The sequence below is a fragment of the Carlito syrichta genome, unplaced genomic scaffold, assembly GCF_000164805.1.
Source record: "Carlito syrichta isolate Samal-C Ts95f unplaced genomic scaffold, Tarsius_syrichta-2.0.1 Scaffold314525, whole genome shotgun sequence".
Classification (NCBI taxonomy): Eukaryota; Metazoa; Chordata; class Mammalia; order Primates; family Tarsiidae; genus Carlito; species Carlito syrichta.
The window spans coordinates 537394-552997 of record NW_007258621.1 but is presented as its reverse complement, the minus strand read 5'-3'; the positions used below and the strand labels follow the sequence as shown (position 1 = coordinate 552997).

The window sequence follows — 15604 nt, the reverse complement described above, 5'->3', positions numbered from 1 at the left end:
AATTGGAGTCTCACTGTCACCCAGGCTGGAGTGCAGTGGCACACTCACAAGCACTGAACCCTTGATCCTTCACCTCAGCCTTCCAAACAGCTGAGGCCACAGGCACGCCACCATGCCCGGCTAATTTTTTAAATTTATTTTGGAGATGAGGTCTTGCCAAGTTCCCCAGACTGGTCTCAAACCCCTGGGCTCAGGCAGTCCTCTCATTTCCGCCTCCCAAAGTGCTAGGATTACAGGCATGAGCCACTGCTCCAGAAGCCCACAAGAGAAGCAAAGGGACTGAGAAGCCCTTACCTTTCCGGCAGAACACAGGACTGTGATACAACATAAGTCCTGAGATAATGGCCAGTCCCAGCAGAAGGAGACTCACAATGGTCCCCACAATTCCCCCGATGTTTAAAGGTTCTGTAAAGACAAATCACACCATTGGATCTTCCAACTGCTATGTGGACATCTAGAAGAGCAGTACCTCCCCTCTTCTGCCTGGATCTCGTTCTTGTTTTATACTGGTTTTATGACCTTGGGCAAAGCTTATGCTACGTCTATAATGCAAGATAAATAACTCATCTCATAACCTCAAGACAGAGAGTTTGTGGGGATCTAGCGAAGCACATAATATAACAAAACAATGAAAAGTTAAAGTCTTTGTGTCTACCAAACATCAAGACTGCTTATAAGACCATGGTGAGTAATGGGAGCTATCAGGGCTGTGATAAACAAAGCAATCGGTGAAATGAAATAGAGAGTCTAGGAACAGACCCACAGAGAAAAAGAAACTTGAAGCTGCACATGGTGGCTCACATCTGTAATCTCAGCACTTTGGGTAGCTGAGGAGGGTGAATTGCTTGAGCCCAGAAGCTTGAGACTAGCCTGGACAACACAGTGAGACTTCATCTCTACAAAATATAAAAAAATTAGCTGGGTGTGGTGGGTGGCACATGCCTATAGTCCGAGCTACTAGGGAAAGTAAGGTGGAAGAATCACCTGAGCACCAGAGGTTGAGGCAACAGTGAGCCATGATTGTGCTGCTACAGTGAGAACCTGACACGAAAGACAAAAAGATGAAAGAAGGAAGGAAAGAAAGGAAGGAAGGAAGGGAGAGAGGGAGGGAGGGAACTGGAACAAATGGTGATTCAAATTGGGGGTACCAAAAAGGAAGAAACTTGATCCCTACCTCACACCATTTACAAAAATCAATTCTAGATGAAGTAGAGATTTAACTTGAAAGGCAAAATGTTAAAACTTTTAGAAGAAAATATAGGAGAATATCTTAGTAACCCTGGGATAAGGATTTCTTAAGACACAAAAACTGCGAATGATCTAAGATAAGTTTCATAAGATCAATTATATTAAAGTAAGAACATTTGTTAATCAAAGGATGTCATAAAGAAAATGGAAAAGACAACAAACTGAAAGATATTTATAATATATAAAACTAACAAGAAATTAGTACAAGGAATTTCTAAAGAACTCCTACATATCTATAAACAAGGAGAAAATGTCAAAAAACACCAATATATATTTCAGAGAAGGAACACAACTAGCAAATAAACATGCAATATGCTCAAAACCTTCTTGGCAATCAGGGAAGTTCAAATTAGAACCTCAGTGAGAGTCTATTTTATACCTTCTAGATAGGCAAAAATCACAAAACCTACTGGTAAAACTGTGGAACAGCTCAATGCTCTTATATACTGGAAGTGGGAATGGAAACTGAGACAACCACTTTGGAAAATAATTTGGTATTATCTTATAAAGATAAAAATGGATATGCCCTATAGCCCTTCATTTCTGCTCCTTGCACCTATCCTAGAGAAATATTTGAGTACCTGGTGTACATGTATACAAGGAACTGGATGAAAGATGTCCATAGCAACACTGTTTGTCATAAGAAAAAAAAAATCAGAAACAGCATAAACATTCATCAGCAGGAAAATGACAGACTCAGTTGTGGAACAGTGATAATGGATATTATGCAGTGATGAAGACACATGAAATACAGTTACACCCACTAGCATGAATAAATTCTGAAGTGAAAAAAGCAAGTCACAAAAGACTACATATATATGGTAACAGTCACTTTTCTAGCCTTTTTGTTTTTAGAGTAGTTTTAGGCAGCAAAATTGAGCAGAAAAGAGTTCCCATACACCTCCCTTCACCACCATCCTCCCTCCGCACACACACACAGTCTATGACATGTATCCATCATTATAATATCATACAGAGTATTTTCACTGCCCTAAGAATCCTCCATGCTCCGCCTGTTTAATCCTTTCTTCCCTCAAACCCCTGGCAGCTACTGATCTTTTTACTATCTCCATTGTCTTGCCTTTTCCAGAATGCCATGTAGTTGGAATCATACATTTGGTAGCCGCAGCAATATTCTAAAGCTTAAAAACTAATAGATATTATTTAGAAACATGTACATATATAGTAAAGATATATTTTAATAAAACAGGAAATTCAGAATAGCAGTTACTTTCTGAGGGAGGCCCAGGATGAGACTGGGAAGGGGTCTACAGGGACTGATACAATCCAGTATGCCCAATGAAATTGGGATTTCAGAAAAATAATGAATAATTTGTTAGTATAAGTATGTGCCATGCAGTATTTGGGATATACTTATACTAAAAAAATATTATTTTTTATTTTCCTGAAATTTAAGTGGGCTTCTGGTTTTTTTTTTTTTTTTATTGTTGTTGTTTTCTAAACCTGGCCCTGTGATTCATAAGTCATTTCATCCATGTTGGCACTATTCTGTGTCTTAGGTGGGATGATAGTTTCTTGGGTGTTCATTTTTCTATTATGCTTCACCACTGACAGATACTACAAAAGTATTCTTTGTTGTGTAATAAATATATATATAATTTTTTGCTTCCTATGCAAATATTAGAGACTGTAGGGTTGGATAACTTTTCCCAGCCACCTTGTCAAGCCACAGACAAGCAGATATGCCTTCTCCCAGTTACGGAGTGACACGTGTAGGGAGGCACTGGGCTGTCTCTGAAGCTCTCGATCCCCCTCCTGCAAACACATTTCCATCACTCACCTTTCACGCTCAGCCAGATGTCTACCTCCCTCACCCCCACGAGGTTCTCAGCCCGGCAGACATAGTAGCCTTCATCCAGGTCCTGGGAGCAGTTGTGGATGGTGAGGGTGGAGTTCTGGCCATTCTGGGTAATAAGATAGTGGCTGTCGGATTGGATGACCACCTCGGGCTGGGTGAGGTTCCTCAGCCAGAGAATCTTGGCAGCAGGGTAGGCTCCAGACACTTGGCAGGCGAATGTCACGTTGCCTCCCACGAAGCAAGTCTTCATGGGATCAGAGAGAAGGGAGGGGATCCCTGGTGATCAGAAGGTAAGGAAAGGCAATTTTTTCTTTCTTTTTTTTAATCTATAGAGACGAGGTCTCACTATGTTGCTCAGGCTGGTTTCAAACTCCTGGGCTCAAAAAATTCTCCCACCTCGGCCTCCCAAAGTGCTGAGATAACAGCCATCCGCTCCTGGCCAAGACAAATGTTTAAGGAGATTCAAGCCACAGCTTGACAACTTCAAGAATACTACAGTAGTCTCCCCTCATACACAATTTCACTTTCTTAGGTTTTAGTTACTAGGGTCCACGATGATCCGAAATATTACACAGAAAATTCCAGAAATAAGCAACTCCTAAGTTTTAACCCGCGTGCTGTTCTGTGTAGCAATTAAAACTCGCACCATCCCTTCCCATCGCAATAAGGACAAGTAGAGTACAGTAAGATATTTTGAGAGAGGGAAAGGAGACCACAGTCACATAACTCTTATGACAGCATATTGTTATATTTGCTCTATTTTATTATCAGTTGTTGTTAATCTCTTACTGTGCCTAATTTAGAAATCAAACCTTATCGCAGTATGTATGCATCTGAATAACACAGTATATATAGGGTTCAGTATTTTCTGTGGTTTCGGACATCCACTGGGGTCTTGGGACAGAACCCCCACAGATAAAAGGGGACTTCTATATAGTCTTTCTTACAAAGCAACGCCAGGCATTTATGCATCACACTTGATCTTACTAACTTGTAAACAAGTAAGGAGATTTATGCAATAAATCTAACATTTGCTAATCATTCACTGTGGACAAGACGCTGTTACACATATTAACCCAAATCATTCTTACAACAACCCTGTTATTATTCCATTTTGCAGATAAGGAAACTGAGGCACAGAGAAAGTTAAATAACTTGCTCAAAGTCACACAATTAAGCAGTATACCTAGGATTTAGAGGGATCAAGTGTTTCAGTTTACCCAGGACTGAGGGGGTTCTCAGGACATAAGACTTAGTCCTAAATCCAGGAAAGTTCTAGGCTAAAGGATAAACTGGCTACTCCGTATAAGACTGAAATCTAAGCAGTTGAGCTTTTTGTAGTCCACCTTCTTTTTTTTTTTTTTAATTCCCCTCCCCATACCTGCTTTACTTCTATGTATAATAACTACGCTGATCATGTAAAAATATAGGCACACAGTCTAACAGGGATATTCAAGGGGACAACAGGGCAGCCATATTGCTGATGTAACAAGTTGCTAACAAACTTAATGTCTTAAAATGAACAAATGTACTCTCTTACAATTCTGGAGGCCAAGGTCTGAAATGATTTTACAAGGCTAAAATCAATCTGTTGGCAGAGCTGGATCCTCCTGGACACCCTGGAGTGTGATCAATTCCTTTGCTTTTTCAGGTTCTAGTCTCTGCCTGCATGCCTTGGCTTGTGGCCCCTTCCTTCGCATCACTCCAATCTCTTGCTTCTATGATCATATCTCCTACTACTGACTCCAATTTTCTGCTTCCTTCTTACATATGGACCCTTGTGATTATACGGGGCCTGCCCAGATAACCCAAGAAATCTTCCCATTGCAAAAGCCTTAACTTAATCACATCAGCAAAGTCCCTTTCGCCAGGTAACCACATTCACTGTTGTGGGGATTAGGATGTGGACATGTTTTTGTTGGGGAGAGCCATTCCTCTACCACAGGTCTGTCCTAGAAAACTTATAACATGACATCTGATAGCCTTGGGTTTTGCTTTGAGTAAAACACAAGGAGCCATAAGGGTTACCACAGTGATCCATGTGTTTTCTTTGTACAAGAAGCCTTTTCTCAAAACACACACCCTCCTGGTAGAAGTAGCAAATTCATCTTGTGGAATGTATTGTCTGTCCATTCAGCATGTAAGGGACAGAGAGTAGGGTCTGCCTGGGAGAGTGAAACCACACTATCCTTTGGCAGTTGTTCCCAAGGAACGTCCAGGGTTTCCCAGCTCACATCCTGGGCAAAGGGAAGAGGGAAGGAAGGAGGAAAGGGCTGATAGGGGTGGAATGGCCTAAAGGCCTCATGTTCTATTTCAAGTCAACAAAACCTAAGTTTGCTTGGGAAACACACAGGAGGTGCCCTTCCTAAACCAACTGTCAGTTTCCCTCCACCTGGCTAAACTGTACTTTCCCCTCTCTGTTGTTTACTCACATTTCCTTTGGGGTCGCAAAGCCAGCAGCTATGACAAGCATCATCAGTATGTTTCTATTTTGGGACACCCCCCAAACCAAAGATTTAGAAACGGCCCCCTCATCCTTTATTAGAAGCAAAACAAATAATCCCCATGGTGACCCCTCCCTCTCCCTCCAACAAAGGTCACCTTCAGGGATCTACTTTGCGAAGCAGAGCATTCACCCCTCAAAAGGCTGAGTCACCCACATTCAGCCAGTGTGGCACCTATATGTTCAATAAGTTCAGTTCTAGATGACGCTGTGTGCAGGGTAGGGTGAGGGGCTGGGGAACTGTTGGGAGCCTCCAAGATCTGTAAGAGATGGAGAGCATCCTGGGGCCTTCACATACTGGGCAGCCTGATGCAGCAGCTTATCATGTGTTGAGTTAGGGAACTACGAGCTATTTAAAGAGATCTGGGTGGCTGGAACCGCCAAAAGCATCACTTTCCATCCTCTTGGGGGGCTATGCAGTTTTCTGCATTCTCTGAGGTGGACAGTAACATTATCTTTCATCAATTTACTAGTCCTGTCACGTGAAATAATCCAGAGACCCTTTTCCCGCTGCAAGGGTCTTGTTACTCCAAGTATGAGCCAGGGACAAGCAGCATCAGCACCTCCTGGAAACCCCCCAAAATTCACATTCCCAGAACCTCCTCCAAATGTGACCTTATTTGGAAATAGGGTCTTTGAAGATGTAATTGGTTAAAGATTTCAAGATGAAGTCATCCTAGATTCAAGGTGGGCCCTAAAACCAATGAGAAGGATGAGAAGGAGCCAGCCAGGTCAAGATCTGTGATCTGAGTGTTCTTGGCAGAGGGAACAGCAAATACTAAATACTAAACAAGCCTGGCAATTTCAGGAACCAAGAGAAGACCAGGGTGACTGGAGCGTCGTGTGTCAGGTACTAATGAGGCCAGTTGGATGTTGTGATATATCCATATAAGAGCTTAAAATATTACTGTCTCTGCCGCCCTAGACAAAATAACCCTCTTCTTACAGAGACCTCCCTGCCACCCTAGGAAAAGTAGCCCTCTTCTTACAGAAGACTGTCCTTTACACCTACAATTTTATCCTCGTAATAATTATTATTACTATCTGGACCTATCTTGCTTTAGTGGCTCGTTTCTAGTAAACACAATGTAGCAGAAGAGATAGATGCCATGTAACTCCAGGCTAGGTCATAAGCAGGATAGCTTGCACCTTGCTCACTGAAACTTGGATCACTTGCTCTGGGAGGAAGCCAGCCATGCCAGAGTCCCACCTGGAGAAAGAGCAGCTCGCCAGCAAGTGCTGAATCTTTCAGATGATTGCAGACCCCAACCTTCCAGTCGTCCAACTAAGATGCCAGATATCTTGCCTGAATTCCTGGCCCACAGAAATCATGAGATGATAAGTGGTTCATGTTGTTTTAAGCCACTATTTGGGTGGGTAATTTGTTACATAACAAGATGCTACAGTGCGGGTGTTTGTCTCCTCCAAATTGCATGTTGAAATTTTATCATCAATGTTGGAGGTGGAGCCCAGTGCAGGGGTCGGGGGGGTGCTTGAGTCAGGGCACAGACCCCTCATGAAGAAATTAATGATTTCTGGGGCAGTGTGGGGGCTTAGTTCTCACTCTATTAGTTCCCACAAGTGTTGGTTGTTAAAAAGAGCCTGGCACCTCCCCTCTTTCTCCCTTTCCTCCTCTCTCTCCACGCCATCTCTTCACATGCCAGCTTCTCATCACCTTCCACCATGAGTGGAAGCAGCCAGAGGCCTCCCCAGAAGCCAGGCAGATACTGGTGCCTTGCCTCTTGTACAGCCTTCTGCAGAACTGTGAGCCACACAGACCTCTTTTATTTCTAAATTACCCAGCCTCAGGTACTCCTTTATAGCAACCGTAACAGACTAAGACACAAGAGCTCACTAATGCATGAACCTCATCTGTCTTGTTCCCTGCTCTATCCTCAGCACGTAGAAACAGTACCTGGCACACAGCAGGTGCTAGATTAGTATTTGTCAAGTGAAAAACAGCTTGGGCTAGAACCAAGAGGGTGGCTAAGCATCTTTGAAGTCTGAAAGAGCCACACAGTGGTTTCATGCCTATAATCCCAGCACTTTGGGAGGCCAAGGCGAGAGGGCTGCTTGAGGCCGGGAATTTGAGGCCAAACTGAGCAACATAGTGAGAGCTTGTCTATATTTTAAAAATTAAAATTAAAAAAAAAGTTTGAAAGGAATGCAACATAAAGCAAAAGAAAGGAGAAAAGGGAAGAAATTCAGTTCATTCTGACAGCCTGGGATTTCTTTCCCAGAACTACTTTCAAATGCTTCTCCAGGAGAAAGGAAGGCAGGGGAACCCCAGGACAGGGACTCACTGATCTGCACCATGCAGCTGGCTCCCAACTCTGGCCCCACTATGTGGCTCCCGACACACTTGAACTTCTTGCCATCCGACAGCTGGGACTGGTTCAGCATTTCCACCCCCAGCTTTGACTTCCCCACGATCACACCTCCTGGCTCTTCTGTCCACATGAAGTCAGGGTCAGGGTATCCCCCATCCCAGCGACACGTGAGCTGCAGCATGAACGATCCTGATGACGCCTCTGCGTAGCACCGAGGAGTTGATGGAGGGGGGTCTGCAAAGCACCAAAGGACAACAGGGACTGAGTCACGGTCTCCAAGATCAGCCACCAGGATGGCTCAAAGGATGGCAGAACCAGGGTCTCAGAGAAACACTAGCTCCGGTGAGTGTACCTTGAGATCACTCCTAGCGCACTGACAACATCATTCATGCCTGACAACAGTCAGGTTTCCTCTGCTGGGTGTTAAATCTCCGAGGACCTGGGTCTTATTCATCTTTGTGTTTCTCACTAGCCACGTGTGGCTACTGAAATTTAGAGTAATTACATTACATGAAATTACAGATTCAGTTCCCCCATCATTCCATCTACATTTAAGTGCTTAGTAACCACGTGAAAAGTGCCTGCTGCTTAGACTACACAGAGCAGAACATTCTTTTTTTTTTTTGAGTTGGACTCTCACTTCATTGCCCAGGCTGGAGTGCAGTGGCACGCTCACGATCACCCCAGTGTCAGCCTGCTGGGCTCCGGCCATCCTTTTGCCTCAGCCTTCCAAGTAGCCAGAACTTCAGGTGCGTGCCACCACACCTGGCAAATTTTTTTTTGTTTGTTTGTTTTTTGTTGGAATCTTACTCTGTCGCCCAGACTGGAGCCCACAGCCTCAACCTGCTGGGCTCCGGTAATCCTTCCGCCTCAGCCTTCCGAGTAGCTGGAATTACAGGCGCGCGCTACCACACCCAGCTAATTTTTTTATTTATTGTAGAGATGAGGTCTCGCCTGCCCAAGTGGGTCTCGAACCCGCGGGCTCAGGCAATCCACTCACCTCAGCCTCCCAAAGGTGCGGGATTACAGGCTGAGCCACCGAGCCCGGCTTAATTTTTTTTTTTTGAGTTGGAGTCTCACTGTCACCCAGGCTGGAGTACAGTGGCACCCTCACGGCCACCCCAGTGTTGACCTGCTGGGCTCTGGCAATCCTTCCATCTCTGCCTTCCAAGCAGCTGGAACTACAGGCACACTACCATGCCCAGTTAATTTTTTATTAAGTGTAAAGATGCGGTCTCGCCAAGCTGCCTGGGCAAGTCCCGAACCTGTGGGCTCAGGCAATCCGCTCATCTCAGCCTCCCAAAGCTGGGATTACAGGCTGAGCCACCGAGCCCAGCAGAGCAGAACATTCCTATCATCACAGAAAGTTCCACTGGGCAGTGCTGGCCTCTAGAAACTAACAGTGTCTGCCTCGGGGTGTGTCGAGGACTGGATGTTACGGGCAGACAAAGACTTCATAAACACCACAGCCCGGACATGTGTTTCTTTATACTTGTGTTTATGTACCAGGTACATATGCTACTAAACACACAGACACAAACCCACAACTTCAGTAGATTACTAACTTGTAAATCCAATATAATCCATATGCATTAATACCTATATTTTCATATATCTTATGTATCTATTGTCATCCATTTTATGTAATATATAGAAAATCTAGAAATAAATTTGGATCTGATAGGGATGAGTGGATATGTAACATCTGTGAGAAAAATGACTGGAAATATTTCATAATAATGGTTATAACAAGTACTGTTCTTTATGCGCATGCATTTCCTACAACAAGCATGTAAGACTTTACATTCAATAACTGTCATTTGTGATTGAGAATATAGGGCCTTATAAAGGCTCTGATTATCACAGGAATTACGTAAAGTGTCATTATCCTGCCTGCTAACTTGTTGTTTTGATGCTTCCCTTCATGAGTATGGATTGTGAGTACACTCTGCATTTCTACAGGGGTTTCCATTCAAGATTTTTGCATATAGGAGTGTCTGGCTGGTGTTTCTCCATCCCCAAAATGAAGACTTAAGGACTGCTGCTGGTTCAAAACATGCCAGAGGGCCGGCTGACTGTGATGGCCACACTCAATTCACAAAAAGAATATATAGGCTAGGAGCAGTGGCTCAGCCTGTAATCCCAGCACTTTGGGAGGCAGAGGCAACAGGATTGCCTGAGCTCAGGGGTTCAAGACCAGCCTGGGCAATTTGGGGAGACCGCATCTCTACAATAAATACACACACAAAAGAATTAGCTGGGCATGATAGCACATGCCTGTAGTTCCAGCTATTTGGAAGGCTGAGATGGAAAGATCACCTGAGCCCAGCAGGTCGAGGCTGCAGTGGCTGTGAGAGTGCCACTACACTCCAGCCTGGGCAACAGAGTAAGACTCCAACTCAAAAAAAAAAGGAAGATGGATACACACATACACTCACACACACACACACATACACATACACATAGATAATATATTAATATATATTATGTATATATATTTTTCTTTATGACTTAGGGTCTTACTCTGCCACCCAGGCTGCTGGAGTACAGTGGCACAATAATAGGTCACCTCAGCCTTGACCTCTTGGGCTCAGGCCATTCTTCTCATTTAGCTTCCTGAGTAGCTGAGACTACAGGTACACACTACCATGCCTGGCTTTTTTTTTTTTTTTTTTTTGTAGAGACAAGGTCTCGCTATGTTGCGTAGGCTGGTCTCAGACTCCTGGCTCCAAGCAATCCTCTCATCTTGGTTTCCCAAAGTGCTGGGATTATAGGTGTGTGCCACTGCACCCAACCTGGATAAATGGATAAATAAACAATGGTAGATCCACATAACAAACTGCTATTCAGCAATAAAAAGGAATGCAGTACTGACACATGCTACGACATGGATAAGCCTCAAAAACCTGAAGCTAAGTGTAAGAAGCTGGACACAAAAGGCCATTTATTGTATGTCCATTCATAGGAAGTATCCAGAACAGGCAAATCCATAGAGACGAATACAGATAGGTAGTTGCCAGGGGCTGGGGGGAAGAGGGAATGGGGTAACTGCTTAGTGGATACAGGGTTTCCGTTAGGAAGGATGAAAATGTTTTGAAACTAGATAGAGGTGATGATTGCACAACACTATGAATGTACTAAATGCCACTGAATGGTGTAATTATTATTATTTTTTGAGTCAGAGTCGCACCACCATGCTCAGCTAATTTTTTGATTTATTGTAGAGACGAGGTCTCACCATGTTGCCCAGACTGGTCTCAAACCCATGGGCTCAGGCAATTCTCTCGTTTTGACCTCCCAAAGTGCTGGGATTACAGGCATGAGCCATCGTGCCCAGCTAATTGTGCAATTTTTTATTTTTATTTTTTAATTTTTAATTTTTTTTTGAAACAGAGTTTTACTCTGTTGCCCATGCTGAAAAGCAGTGACATGATCCTGTAGCCTTGACCTCCTGGACTCAAGTGATCCTCCTGCCTCAGCCTCCCAAGTAGCTGGGACTATAGGCATATACCATCATACCTGGCTAATTTTTCTTTTTCTTTTTTTTTTTAATAGAGACAGGGTCTTGCTATGTTGCCCAGGTTGATCTCAAACTCCTGGGCTCAAGCAATCCTCCCTCTTTGGCCTCCATAGTGCCAGGATTACAGGCATTGGCCCCTGCACCTAGCCTGCATTTTTACATTGTTAGGATTATGTACTTACACCTCATTTTTTAAAAAAAGAGTGCATGAGGCTTTGCATGAGTTTCCCTCTGTGGTTGGCAGGGACTCTCCTGAACCCCTGGTTAGCAGTAAGCTTCTAGAAGGGGTGACTCCCTCCCTGACAGGCAGCAGGCCCCGGGTGTGTACATGTATATTGAGGGAGCCATAGAAGCATGCTTGGACCCATACAGTGAGGATGTCCTTAAAGACAAAAGAAAGAGAGATACACACATGCAGTTCATAAAGGGTTAAGGTGAAGAAGTTGGGGAGGGGGAGCACTTCTTACGCACAGTAGACCAGGAGCTCGGTGGTCACCTTTGCCTGTCTCCCGTTGAGCTCATTCACAGCCAAACAGGTGTAGTTCCCTTGGAGGTTTGGTGACATCAGTAACAGCTTGAAAGAGCTGAGCACTGAGTTGTTCCTAAAGATCTCGCGGCTGGAATTCAGGGCCTGGAACCACCACTCAACCATGGGCGGAGGCCAGGAGCTGCTATTGCAGCTAAAGTCCACCTGGGAACCCTTGGCTGCGTAGACAGTGCCATTGGGGAGCGTGCCGGTGGCCGAGATGTTGACCTCAATTTGATAGGGGCCACCTGGGAATGACAGGGAGAATGGGGAGGGAATTAATTATGTAAGAGTTCATTTTAGCTCCTTACCAACTCTAACAGACACATACAGGATCAGGAAGCAGCCAATAAGGAGGTTAATAGTAGCTGTCAAATACTTACCATGTGACAAATAAATGCTGTGCTCAGTTCCCTGATAATGTCTTTCATTGAATCCTGGGCAATTATGTGACATCTACTAGGGGGATAAATTCTTTCTTTCTTTCTTTCTTTTTTTAATTTTTTTTTTTTTAGTCAGAGTCTCACTGTCGCCCAGGCAGGAGTGCAGTGACACACTCACAGCCACTGCAACCTCCACCTGCTGGGTTCAGGCTATCCTTCTGCCTCAGCCTTCCAAGGAGCTGGAATCACAGGTGCATGCCACCACGCCCAGCTAATTTTTTATTTATTGGAGAGATGAGGTCTCACCAAGGTAGACAAGGTCTCACCAAGGTGCCCAGGTTGGTCTTGAACCCCTGAGCTCAAGCAATCATCTCACCTCAGCCTCCTCCCAAAGTGCTGGGATTACAGGAGTGAGCCACCATGTGCCTGACCAAAGGAATCAATTCTTACAGAAAGAGGGAAAGGGTAAATTGTTCCTTTTTAAAAGCACTGCAGAGTGGAAAGGACATCTGTGCAGAAAAGAATTAACAGAGCAGTACTGGATGCCGTGGCTCATGCCTGGAATCCCAGCACTTTGGGAGGCGGAGGCAAGAGGACTGACTGAGCCCACGGGTTCGAGACCAGCCTGGATAACTTGACAAGACTTCATCTTTACAATAAATCATAAAAACTAGCTGGGTGTGGTGGTGTGTGGCTGTGGTTTCAGCTACTTGGAAGGCTGAGATGGAAGGATTGCCTGAGCCCAGAAGGTTGAAGATGCGGTGGCTGTGTGTGTGCCACTGCACTCCAGTCTGGGCAACAGAGTGAGACTCCGACTCAAAAAAAAAAAAAAAAAAAGAATTAACAGAGCAGACCTGAGGCTGCACTCCCTAGGAAGACCGGCTTGCAAGGTTGGCCCTTGGCTGACTTCCGGGAACCTGGATTTTGGGAGTGTTTCTACCATTCCCAGAACTGACAAGAGTGGCTCACTGTGTCCAAACTGTTAGTATAGGCAATGGAGTTTATGTTGAACACCTACTTTCCTTCTGGGAGTTGGGGGTTCTGGTAGGTACGAGGCAGAAGTTGTCTACATGACTGACCCCCGAATAGAAACCTTGGGCCCTGAGTCTCAAATGAATCGCACTGGCAGACATTTTGACATGTGTTGCCACAACTTGTTGGACGATCTCAGTTTGTCCTGTGCCACTTCACTAAGAGAAGACTTGGAAGCTTACACCTGGTTTCCCTAAATTCCGTCCCATGCATCTTTTCCTTTTCCTGATTTTGCTTTGTGCCCTGTTGATGTAATAAATCATACTACAGGCTGAGTCCTGTCAGTCCTGGAGAATCACTGAACCCGGGGTGGTGTTGGGGACCCCCAGCATGGTATCATACTGAAAAACAAGAAACAAGCTAGCAGTGTGACTTTGGGCAAACTGCTTAGCCTCCGTGGCCTCATTTCCTCATCCGTAAAATGGGATGATGACGGTCCCCACTTCCCAGGGTGGTTGTGACAATGAAATGAGTTAGTACAGTAGAGCGCTCAGGACACTCCCTGGCATGTGGGAAGCACTTGACAAATCACTAGGCCTCATCTTGGTTCCCCTTGCATTATCCCCTGAAAGGCCCGCCCTCCACTGTCATCCAGCGCACCTGGGTCCCATGTCCTTGAGAAAATCTAAAGGGCCTCCTGAATTGTCACGTCGTATGTTCCCATCCCACATCCCTTCAAGAAAGAATATATCTCCCCCATAAATACGTGCAATTATTATTTGTTAATGTAAAAAATTTTGAGAATATATCTAAAGCTGTTCATACTAAATTTTGAGAGTATATCTAAAAGCTGTTCATACTAAAGCTGTTCATATCTAAAAGCTGTTCATACTAAAGCTGCTCATACTAAAGAGTATATCTAAAAGCTGTTCATACTAAAGCAACTTAGTGTGCTACCTCTCCCAGAGACTTCCTTTTTTGAAAAAAAATTCAGGACTGGGTGCAATGGTGCATGCCTGTAATCCCAGTACTTTGGGAGGCTGAGGTGGGAGATTGCTTGAGGCCAAGAGTTCACAAGTAGCCTGGGCAACATAGCAAGACCCTCTCTGTTAAAAAAAAATTTTTTTTTTAATTAGCTAGGCATGGTGGTATGCACCTGTATTCCCAACTACTTGGGAGGCTGAGGTAGAAGGATTGTCTGAACCCAGGAGGTCAAAGCTTCAGAGAGCTAGGGTCACCGCACTGCATTCTAGCCTTGGCAACAGAGCAAGACCCTGTCTCAAAGAAGTAAGTAAATAGAAAATCTAGGAAGGGCAATGCTTAGGCAAAGGAAATCTATGGCTGTAAAATTTGGAACAGAAGTCGGCCAGTGAAAAAAATCATTTGGGGGAGGAAAAGGTTTTCCTAAACAGAGCTCTTTGAAGCACACCATCTATCTCACCATGTCTAAGCCTATTGTATAACTACAGAAATTGAGGGGTTTTTTGCCAGGCTCGGTGGCTCAGCCTGTCATCCCAGCACTTTAGGAGGCCGAGGCGAGTGGATTGCCTGAGCCCGCAGGTTCGAGACCCACTGGGCAACTTGGCGAGACCTCATTACTACAATAAATCAAAAACTAGCCAGGTGTGGTGGGGCACGCCTATAGTTCTGGCTTCTTGGAAGGCTGAGGCGGAAGGATCGCCAGAGCCCAGCAGGTCGAGGTTGCAGTGACTGTAAGCATGCCACTGCACTGCAGTCTGGAAGACAGAGTGAGATTCCAACTCAGAAAAAAAAAAGAAAGAAAGAAATTGGGGGTTTCTAAGGACGATATTTGTGTCAAGTTGGGGCTGGCTCCTAATAGTTGTAGGGGTCTGCTGGAATCACATCACATCCCACCAAGGATCTGGGGAAAAAAACTTATACTGTGGTCTGGGAGGTGCTTAAATGTCCCATTCTCTGCTGATGGCTTGTCAGTTAGGTATGTGGACCAGCAGGTCCCAGGGTGTGCCCAGAGGTGGCACACAGCCAGTTGAGCATAGGGTTCCTCCACGATACTGGCAGCCAACACCAGGGCCAGCAAAAATAGTGTGTTAGCTCAGACAAATCTGTGTCTTCCATGTTGTGGCCTGGGGAAGGGGGTGTCTCAGTGGCCTGACATAGACAGTGTGAATCCCTAGAAACCAGCTGGGAGGCACTTTTGTCCAGTATAATCCTCAGCCAGATATGGTATTGGTTACAGGGAGTGGTTGAGATGGAAGCAAGTGGAAGAATTTTTATTTTTTTTAAAGCACATGAGACAACCTAAAGGTCTACTGAATTGTTCA

General features: G+C 44.7%; 1 protein-coding gene across 1 annotated transcript in view; it reads right to left on the bottom strand.

Annotated features, from left to right (window-relative positions):
* VSIG10 (V-set and immunoglobulin domain containing 10) overlaps positions 1-15604 on the bottom strand; it is a 66992-nt gene that overhangs the window by 3890 nt on the left and 47498 nt on the right. Inside the window, exons 3-6 of the mRNA XM_008071609.2 lie at positions 11892-12194; positions 7874-8134; positions 3050-3343; positions 295-405 (exon numbers count right to left, since the gene is read on the bottom strand). Coding sequence (XP_008069800.2) covers positions 295-405; positions 3050-3343; positions 7874-8134; positions 11892-12194 — 969 coding nt within the window. The remainder of the gene's footprint in view (positions 1-294; positions 406-3049; positions 3344-7873; positions 8135-11891; positions 12195-15604) is intronic.